The 11,374-nt window shown below is 40.8% G+C and overlaps 1 protein-coding gene across 1 annotated transcript; it reads left to right on the top strand.

The window, feature by feature from the left end:
- Positions 1–936: 936 nt before the first annotated feature.
- On the top strand, positions 937–3,795 carry LOC136438667 (ZP domain-containing protein-like). Its single transcript, XM_066433581.1, has 7 exons — positions 937–999; positions 1,597–1,769; positions 1,878–1,980; positions 2,222–2,361; positions 2,499–2,607; positions 3,278–3,467; positions 3,776–3,795. Exons 3-7 carry the CDS (start codon positions 1,918–1,920, stop codon positions 3,793–3,795), a joined length of 522 nt encoding a protein of 173 aa, XP_066289678.1. The 5' UTR covers positions 937–999; positions 1,597–1,769; positions 1,878–1,917.
- The last annotated feature ends 7,579 nt before the right edge of the window (positions 3,796–11,374 follow it).

The raw sequence follows: 11,374 nt of genomic DNA, 5'->3' as shown, positions 1-11,374 counted from the left end.
GGACATGCTATGGTCGTGGTTCTATCTTGGGACAGAGAGTTAGTAAAGCACATTCCCCTCCAACGTTTTCTCAACTGTGGACCGACTTTACTTGAGACTTTGAAAGAGAAGAATCTTTTGAAACAGTTGAATGGGGGGGGGGGGGGGGGGCAAAGGAAGGCATAACAACATTCCGCATGTTTTCCGCCCACCAGATGTCCAACATTCACTACCTGATGTATCCAATTCTTTTTGACACAGAAGTGCGTCTGATCGAAGACTCTCAGCTGGCACGTGTTCAAGGCCTGTCTGGTTTGACCTTCACCAACGTTGGGATAGATTACATCTCCCTATCATGGACGGCAACGCCTGACGTCTTGATAACGGGATACCGGGTCAGGTACAAGCGCACAGGCGGATCGCACAAAGACCTGCACCCCCCACCCTCAGCCAACGACACCACGGCCACCGTACGGGGACTCTGGGCACAGACAGAATACACATTCACTGTCACTTCCTTTGGCGAGGACGATAGGAAGATTGGGGAAATCAGCGGGACACAGATAACAGGTCAGTCACTAGATGTTGGATTTTAAATAGAGGAGTAGGGTTGAAGAAAGCTGTTTTGCATACCATTAAAAATAAGGGGAAAGGGAAATAATTATGTTCTATACATCACGAGTTTAAACAGGTGGGATTCCATATGCAATCAGAAGGTTTAAGCTTCTCACTGCCATAAGTTAGAAGTTTAAGTGAATGTTACATAGGACCGGAAGTAGGTAGAATAACATTTGGTGTAACCTAATAAACGGTATAAATGCATATTTTCTTGCCACAGCTGAAGTGGAAGTGAATGTGGTGTGTAGCCAAGAGCAGATGCAGTTGTCCCTCCCCAAAGCAGCCCTGCCAGGTGTGTCTGTGGATAATCTGCACCTGCTGAACGACACATGTCGAGTTACAGACAATCAGACACATGTGACGGCACAGACTGGTCTTCAGGAGTGTGGGACCATTCAAAATGTGAGTATCACTATGATTTGCATGGTCTGGGATTGTTCCTCTCCCATTGATGTAATCCACATTTGAACCAATGGTAGCCTCTCAGGACCTTGATGCACTCGCTCACACTCACTCACTCAGTGGCCGTAGGTCGTACCGCTCGTACGTATGTAATGATGCAAAATAGAGAATTATACTCTGTCGTAGCTTTCTGCCGGAAGAATTTTGCTTTAAACTTCCAATGAGCAACATCCACATCTAGTCACAGAAGCATTTCAGATTCACTATCATGATAGGAATAAAAACCATTCCCTGTTTAGCAACTATTGAAATTCTTGTGTTGAGGGCTGTTCAATACAGATTCACCCCGACCGAATATTTTGTTCTTGGATCTGAATAGCACTTAACCTCTATTTTCTGTATCTGTATAGCCGGTACAACCGCCCTTCGGCGTAGGTATTACACATGTGCAATTTCAGCTTCCTACAACAACCGGCCGAAAGTAGGCCAGTGCAAATCTTGACCGAACAGCTCCGTGCATGTTTTGCATATGTTGGAGGAAATCTTGACTAGTGAAAAATTAATGCTATAGGTTATTTTCTTGCTTACTTTATATAGACTTCGGCACATGATAAACTTACCTTCATCAACGAGATCATCGCCAACCAAGTGACGTATGAAAATGGCGCTGTCAGAGGCACGACTTTCAGGAAACGGTTCCAGTGTGAGTTTCTCCGCCAGTACGAAGTCTCAGAGGGAAAAAACATCCTATACAACATCCCCTCCCCTCGGTAAGTCTTGTCGATTCGGTCATCTGATTTTCCCTTGTCCTATTCCCATGTGACATCCTAATTTCTTTCTGAGGCATTGGCCACATGTTTGTTTATTTTCTCTCACAGTGTGCAGGTTGTGAATGCAAACAAAAGCTTTACCTTTGAGATGCACATGTTTACGTCTGCAGACTTCACCGCTACCTACAACTCGGGCAACTTTCCTCTTCAGGTAGAAACATTCATTTTTCTCTGCACTCGTATCATTATGGCATGGCGTGAATGTAGAACGCAGTAGAGTAATAGACCTTTGTCTCTGTGTTCTATGAAAATTCCAACGTCCAAACTAATCCAAAAATGATGAACCTGGAAAATGTGAAAAGCTTTTCTTTATTCTTGTTGTTGTTATTGTTGTCTTAACATGGGACCAGCGTCCATGTGCATCCGGTATTCATAACTGTTATTGTCGTCAGATTTTGCCATCTGACCGCATCCACTACGGCCTGAGCGTACAATCACCTCTGAGAAACATTGAGTTGTTTGCCCTGGACTGTGTTTCCACACCTACCATGGACCCTGACGCCTCGCCAAAAGTCACCATCATTCAGGACGGGTTCGTACACCAGCACTGTTTTTTCCTTAACTGTTACCGGTCTGGAACTAATCTGCATCTTTTCATTGCAATCTTTGTGAAAATTCTACACCCGTGGAGCGAACTAAATGTCACTACGATGTCTTTGTCCCCTCCAGGTGTGACATAGACCCCACCCTGACGAGGGACAGCACCCGTTCTACTGACATGGCACTGTACTTTTCCATCCAAGCCTTCACCTTCCCAGACTCTGTTGATTCCAATCTGGTAAAAGAAATGGGCCTAAAAAGGTTGCTTTGGTGATGGATGATACGAGGTATTGGTGAGGTGGTGATGAGACTGATATGATCAGTTAAGGAACCGCGGAAGGATTGGTTTTTTGGTGGTCACCTGACATGTGAGGTTGCAGGGAGGATGAAGCCGTGTTCTCCTGCAAGGATTGATGGGGCCGTGGTGAGGTGATGGTGAGACTGTTATGGTGGGTGTTGGTTGATCAGCCACATGTCAATTTATGCATGAGCAGCTCCTAGATATGTGCATCGATTCGTTACGTTCTCTCTTCCCAAGACCGCTATCTTTCAAGAGTATCTGCACTGCCACTTTTGAAAAGTTGAATAGTTTTGGAACATGGTTAAGAAATTTTAAGAGGTTTTTGTTTTCTTTGTCAACGATACTTAATCATACAATGCCTTTTTTTTGCAAGTGCCTAGGTATGTTAATGGTTTTACAAGCTCTCAACAACTTCTTGACCAATTATCCTTGTTTTACGTTGAATCGATTTACACAAACACATAGCTGCTCTAAAGGTTCTCCTGTACATATAAAATTCCAAATCGCCATGGTATCCAGGGCGATAATGTACAACAAGGCCGTGAATAATGTGGGATATGCTGGCACCTGGTCAATGCTTTAGCTTACTTACTTCTCTATATTACAGGTGTATCTGCATTGCACCATGGTGGTCTGCCTGAAGGATGACCTGAACTCCAGGTGCAGGGAGGGCTGCATCTCCGCCAGGCGCCGCAGAGACGTGGGAGGAGACGACCGGTTCCGACGCGACAGTAGCAATGACCTCCAGGAGTCTGTCACTCAAGGGCCATTCAGGATCCTCAGTGACCAAGTAGCAGGTAAAGGGTGCTTTCTATGATGTATGTTTCTAATTAGATTATGGTGATCTGATGGACGTTCCATGGCTCTCAAGCAACATTGCTTAGCTTACTCCAAAAACAACTTGCACCTGTGACTATTTGCGGTTGATGAATTGCACTCTTGATGGTCCTCTGCCCGGTTAAGAAAGAAGACATGTTGAGCCCAGATAGTGCTTTTTTCGCAGTAGTTTCAGAAGCTCTACATTGAACTGTTTATCAATGTAGCAATAGCCTTACATAGAGATATTGATAATGTTTCAAGTGTCTTTCATGTATACATTCTATAGTGCTGAGCTACATAGCTTAATCACACCAAATTTAAAAAAAAACATGGTGCAAGGAAACCTGATGGGTTTTTTTTAATTCTAGTTCAGTACATTGCTAATGAAGTACTTTGTAATACAATACCATCAGATTATATATCAAAAAGGTGCTATTCTACTTGCTGACACCTGTAAAATAACATAATTTTTTTAGATTGGGTAATCAGTGAGTTCTTGTTCTCTTTGATTCTGCATGTAGATTCCAACATCCCCGTTGTTGGCGTGGCAGTCGGCGCGGTCGTGGGGCTGGCCAGTCTGCTGCTGCTCGTGGTCGCCGTGGTCCTGGTGAGGAGGAAGCGTGCCAAGGCGCAGGCTGAGGACTTTATCGGTGAGTCAAGTAAAGTAGCGATATGGGATCGCTGACGTTTTCTGCCCAAAGACCAAATATATTGATTCAACGGTCTAGGGAAGCATTTTACATCCAAAATAAAATCCATTGCTTCCTACTTTTTTAGCAACTTATATTGATTAGACAAAAATATACATTATAATAGTCCATAAACATTACAGTGCATTATGGTACATAGATAGTAAAATTTACATTTGCGACAGAACGAGTCTGCACAGTATTTGCTTGTTATAAGGCCAAGGTTTAATTGCAGAGTAAGTGCAGTTTGGAAGCTTCTGTAGAAGTTTTATTACTCCTATTACTATGGCTTACTACTTGTAAAACGTATAGGCTCTATGTCTCAAATTGCGAGGACTTAATCATTTTTGTTTGTTTGTTTTTCAGGTGTGGAAAACTACGCCTTTCAGGTCTTCGGAAAAGACAAGACCAAAATCTAAGGCTGATATCATGCCTGAGTAGACATTACTCGTCCAAGGAACCTTCAACTATTTCTGTCAACTTTTAGCAATACTATTTATCCTTCTCCCTTCTGCGCAAACACATAACAACTAATACAAAATCGGCACTAAATGTAACATCAGAAGGGAGAAGGTTCATCAGCCCTTAGTACCTATCAGCTCTTGAATTGAACAAAACAATAAACTATTAGCTGCCCTTTTGTAAAAGAAGTTTGTTGTGACCTGACAAATTGAATTGCAAACACCTCTCTAAATCTAAAAACATTCTATTGACTCAGTATAAACTAGCACTTTTGTCAATCAAGCCTCTTTATATTCTATGCCAGTCTTATTCATCAATCTTATAAAGATGTTTCAGTACAAAATATGTACGTATCTAAAGCTCACCTTTCCAATATGATGATCAAACTATGAACTTAATTTTGCATGGATTTTCCGCTATTTTGGTGCATTATATTACACATATACAGGCATATATTAATCATATTATAAAGTAGATAGGAGTGCTGACAACAGTGAGCCAGGTATAACCTACATGTAGGGATCTTCGTTTACAACCGATACAATCGAAAAGAAAGTCTTCTTATTTAAAGCATATCTTGTCAACCACAGTATCCAGGGGAAGAACTTAAGAGTTTCCTTCACCAACTAAGATGTTTTTCGGCTATGAGAAAACTTATATCTGCAACACGTAACATATGGAACACTTTGAAAATTACCATTTTCCAAAGCAATATTGATATATACGTCGTTTTTATGAAGACATGTTCATTCAGAATTGTTAAACAAGAATCGTGACACATAGCATAGAAAAAACAACATCCAAATAATGGAAGGAATATAAAAGTAAAGAAACATCGGTGATGCAGGAGTAGGTACACCGAGCAAGATTTTCAGTAGCCCACCAAGCTTTCACACTCAAAAATATCTGGTTTTGAAATATTGATTTCACAATAGAATTGCTACGGCTATACAAGACAAGTATCAAAGATAATGACCCCTTTGTTGTATTGCATCATCCCCTATAGACAGTAGGTCCTGTTGAGCATAAGGAAAGGTACCTGTTGTCAGCCAATAAAAACAAAACAAAAATTATATATCATTATACCATAAAATACCATTCCTGCAGAACACAATGTGACAGACATAGTGGCCAACATTTTACGCGAAGAAAAAGCAATTACGATAGCCTTTTTAACCACGCAGCTTCAAACTTATAACATTTAACAGAAATTTGGACTTTAATAATGATTTCAACCATTCCAAAATGATTTCAATCATTCTAAAATGTCAATGTAATCTGGATTTTTTGTCAAAGTTTCAAAACATAAAACGAAAAACATAAAGTTGCAAAACCTTAAAATGATATGATTAACAATCGAACCTGAAACGTCAACGTCCAAATTGAAACACAGTTGTATAAAACAGCCTACAACAAACGAAAACTTAAGGCATCTTAAGATATGATTGGTACATATTACCTTTCTAACATATAGCAACTCCTCGCCCTCATAAATCACGAATGATAATTTTGGCAGTTTATTTCAATTTCAATTTTCTCTTAGAAATCAAAATTTTTGTAAGAGTAAAGTCATGGATTGAGTTGGCCATTGTGTCTGTAAACAACCATCGTAATGTAACGTAACGTAACATAACGTAAGGAACGATGATAATCTGGGAAAGCTGTTGGAGAGCCTCTGAATGGCTGTTACACATTGTGGATTAGATCAATTTATCACACGTATCACTGGTGATTCTAACTTCAATCTTTGAGTATAACTTGTCACTATATCTAAAGAAAATCAACACATTTCTTCTTTTCCATCCTTTCCCTACACTATTTGTTCACCCTCTCCAACAATTCACCCCATTCTTTTGCATCCATCCATCCCTTCCCTCTAATGCCCTTCATTTTATACATTTTCTACACACCCTCCCTCTTACTTGTACTTGGTGTACATCTTAATTGTTTTTATCATCTCTCTTTTGCTCTTGGGCTAATATGCAGAAGGACAATAGCAGTTATATACGTATATGATATATATTTATATATCATATACGTATTTTATATTAGAGCTATTTTTAGCTTTTCGTTGAGTCAAACTTGAGGCATGCGATTTCCGTTTATCAACAAGAGTTGTGGCGAGTTGATATCGTTGTGTATGCAGTAGAAAGGCAGCATTCTTAAAAGTAGGGATATCGTATATGTTTTTATCATCTGTTTTTTACTCTTTGACGAATATGCAAAACTACAAATAACAGTTATATCTCGCAGTACCTATGAGTAGTATAGTGTTGTATTTTATATGGAAACTATATTGGACTTGTAGTAGATGCAAACTTGAGGCAGGTGATTTCCTTTCTCAACAGCAGTTTTGCCGAGTTTATATCATGGTGTATGTAATAGAAATGCAGCATTTGTAAAAGTAGAGAAGTTATGACATGATTAATTACTTCATACAGCTTACATTTAGAAATTTTCTTATGGTGCACTAGCAGGTGAGAGGCGATGTAACATGTAGATGAAGATATTGCTTATACAAGTAGTAAAGCTCGGACCCAAGAAGTTTGTGCAAACAAGTAAAGGAGTGAACATCAGGCAATTTTGAGATTACATACGTACAGCTGTATGTGCTGAACGTTAAAATCATGGTTTGACTGCAGCGAAATGATTGATTTGTACAACTTCTTCAGCTAAAGAATTGCATTGTATACTCACTTATTATCTAAGTTCTTTTTAGAAATAAATCTGCAGGTTTGGTATAAATCAATGTGTCCGTGCTATTCATGTGTTTATCTGCTTATTATAGTTTGTTCATTTCTACAAAAAAGCCCCCCTCCCCACCCTACTCCTTTTCAGTCACCACACGGCCCTAGGCGGCCGACAGCACCCCCTCCCCTCCCGTGGCTACTAAACGGACCGAAGCAGGTAGATAGCAAACACTCACCAACACCCCCACCCCCACAACACCACCCCCTCCCCTTACCCCTACCCGTGGCTACTTGACAGACCTAGCTGGACGGACAAAGAGGCCATCACCGGTGCACCCTAGGGCTTCTGTACGAACCTAGCAAGGAAAACACCCCAACCTCCGCCCCATCACTGCTACGCCCATGCCTACTGCACGGGACGGACCTAGCTGGACAAAAACACTCCCTCCCCTCATGAGTACCGTACCGCCCTAGCTAGGCAAACACCCCCTACCCCCATGCCTACTATGCGTACCTACCTAGGCACTCCCCCCGAATGCTAACTGTTAGTTAGGCAAACAACCCCCCCCCCCCCCTGCTTACTATACTGCATGGGCCTAGTTAGGCAGACACTCCTCCCTCCCCCATACCAACTGCGTGGACCTAGCCAGGCGAGCACACACAGCCTACCCCCATTCCCACTGTAGGACCTAGCCAAAGGTAAACACACCCCCGCCATGCCTACTGAACGGACCTTTCTAGGCAAACAACCCCCTCCCCTATGCCTACTGTGACGTACCTAGATAGGCAGACAACCCCCCTCCCCCTCCCTCAATGCCAATAAGGACCTAGCTCGGCAAATATATCCCCCCCCCCCCGGGGCCTGGGCAGACCTACCTAGGAAGACAAACGCAAACACCCCTCACCGCTACTGTACGAACCTAGCATGGCAAAAAGAAGCAACCTCCATTCAACCATATTGCTAGTGTATGGGCCTAGCTATGCAAACTCTCAGCGTCAGTTTCCCTCGTGTTTTGCGGCATTTAGTACGTCCTTTTGGTAGTATTCTCATATATAATTATTCAAGAAGTGGGAAGAGACAAAAGTGCGGATCACTAGGAGACATAAAATTACTATTTAAAAAAAAACAAGGACCCTACATCTTCTTTGAGATTATGTTCCGGTTATGTGTGACCTTTGACACGAAAATCAACTCCGAACACGACGACATGAATCCCAACAAGCTGAATACTACCCGAAAAACTTCAATATAATCTGTTCTTGGATAGAAGAAATCCCTTGACTTTGAGACGCAACATTGCCACTGCTATTTACATCAAACGACATAGTGTTTTTTTATAAATTGAACTCTATGATAATAATGAAATGAGCCAATTCCCTCTTATTTAAGTACAGAGATAACAGAAGGATGGGCATGGGAAATTCTCACAGTGACACATTTCAATGTGCAACAACTAACTAGTCAAGAATAAATAAAACGGACTAGACGCCTTAACATAGTATAAAACATGTAACAATACTTTATTACTATAATCGATAATGAATTCACACTATGCATAAAGTAAACGTTTGAAAAGTTTGCAAATCAGAGTCACATATGCGGCACCATATCCATATTTGGTTACGTGTTTGTTTTTCTAGGTTGACGGTACTTATCTATTTTCGTTGTTTTAAACTAATGGAAACGTCACACTTATCTTAGCCTCGGTAGAGAGCAGACGTGTGGAGCAACACTCTCTTTATTGTCACACATCGATTCGAATCGTAAGTTGCTTCAATTCTGTTGTACAATTTCTTAAACACGTACAGATCGATAGCTAATACTTTTAAATAGCTTCAAATTTAAATATCAGTCAAGGACTGCACACTTGATATCGAATAGGGGGTGTTGTTGAGTGCTCAGATTGAGTTTGCCATGTAAGCTTGAATGTTTATGTACCGTGGTGGGAGGGGGGTGGGGGACTTTTCTTATTTCGAATTCCACCGCTGCCACCAGTGTATAGATCAATAGATGTGAACTATCTGCTTGTCTGGTCAGAACTGCTGTGGACAGACTTGAGATCTTTTCCTTCGTTGATTCATAATCAGTTACTGATGTGGTGTGGTTCTGTCATAGGACCACATGTAGACAGTACTAGACATCTCCCTGTTTTGTTTTGTTTTTGTTCAAAGAAGAATCAAATACTTGAAGAAAGACAAAGTGGCGGCCTACTCAAGTTATGCACAACTTACATTATAGCCGCCACTTGTACCGTAAAGTATGAAAAATAAGAAGATGTTTGACAACACACTAAAACATGAATAACAGGAAAAAATATTTGACGTGAGTCTCCCTGTTGTCGTCAGCTAAAACATATGGCAACATTCAAATGTGCTCCCAACAGTTGTACCGGTCGACATGTCCGATTTGTTTGTCCGGTGTAAATATCATGTAGTTTCTTGGGGCGGGGGGGCTCGTTGTGTTCCTTTCGAAATATGTTTCACTTGCGCAAACTTGGGCTCGAAGCGATTGAGAATACAAGCAATCATAAAATGATTGTGATTCGAATAGTTACTTGCCTTGACTTGAATAATTGTGTCTCGAAAACGGGATGGGTGGAAGACAACAGTTCTTTCTTATCATCTGTTGCCATTCTCAAAACAATATAAAAGTTTTCAGTCATTTCCCTTCTTACGATTTATGTATAGATCATCACTTCAGAATGTGAAATATATTTCAGAAATTCACACGGAGTCAAAGGCCAGTCTATAATAGTGCATGGCACGTAACGTTACGGCTGCACGTAAGATTCCGCCATTTTGATCAATGACTATCATATGACACAAGTAGGCACTATATTTTTAACTCATTGCAGTGAGTTTTGGTACAGGAAATATACTACCACACACTATCTGAGCCACGTTTATTGTTTGATTTTGGTCACCCTCTATGTTTTTGATATCCTGGGAGCCCAGTCTAGGGCAGGGCCGCCAGCGATTTTCTTCGGCGGCCCGAGACAGTCAGCCCTCCCGAGTAGCCTGGGCTAGAACTCCCCTGGTGCGCTAATTACGGTATCGGCGGGCTTGGAGCTCTGGGCCGCCGAAGGAATTGGCGAGAAGGAACCGGCTAAAAGGAAATGGCTAAAAGGCCCGATGAACTGTCTGGTTCCCAGGGTACGTTTTGAAGGAAATACGTACAGGGATTTTTTCGCAATATGTTCATAGCTGTTAAAGAAATTTGTTGTGTTTTTCTGCATACAAAAAAAATTAAATTTAGATTTTATCATACAATTTACAGGAGCGTCGACAGGATGGAACGGTTTGCGGGTAAATGGTGTCTGTCTAGTTTGGAATTTGAAAAGATGAAGGCACTGTACATGGCCAAATGGGGTATGTATCTATGTATCTATATATGCCATTTTCTGTTTTCATAACAAATACATAGCTACAACAACATACATGTTGAAATGTACACAGTAACTTCTCTGTAGTTGGTATCTTTTTCGTAGGGTACATGTTTGTACTATGATATAGGTGTCGTATTACTTACTGTAAATTATGGGTCCCACAGATTCATTTTGATTAAGATTAAGAAATCGATGTTTTCTTCAAAGGTAGATCTGAGGCTGATATGGACAAGGAAAAAGAACAGTGGATGAAAACGTACATGAAAGTGGCAGAAGATGGCACCCACTGGAAGGTTAATTTGTTTCTTTATTTTTTTTTTTATTCGTGCGTTTATTCATGAGCCCTCCCACACACTAATAGAAGATCAAAATCCGCATGATGATATAGAATGAAATAGAACGACAGAATGTTCAATGACAGTGTTCAATGACAGAATAGAATATATCGTGTTGAAGCAAAAACTTAGATCGGTCTTGAAGCAACACATAAGAATTTGGTTCATGCATATGGGGAATCAAGGCTGTAGTGTGCGTTGAATCTGTTGCAGATGGCATTTACTTCATACAATATATATGAGCTTGTTGGTAACTTAGATTGTTATAACAATGTAGCAATCATACATAGTATTGAGCTATGATTAGAATAATTGTTCCCTAT

This window comes from Branchiostoma lanceolatum, chromosome 7 (assembly GCF_035083965.1).
Source record: "Branchiostoma lanceolatum isolate klBraLanc5 chromosome 7, klBraLanc5.hap2, whole genome shotgun sequence".
In the NCBI taxonomy this organism is placed as follows: Eukaryota; Metazoa; Chordata; class Leptocardii; order Amphioxiformes; family Branchiostomatidae; genus Branchiostoma; species Branchiostoma lanceolatum.
Note: the sequence above shows the minus strand (reverse complement) of the source record. Positions and strands in the feature narration are given on the sequence as shown.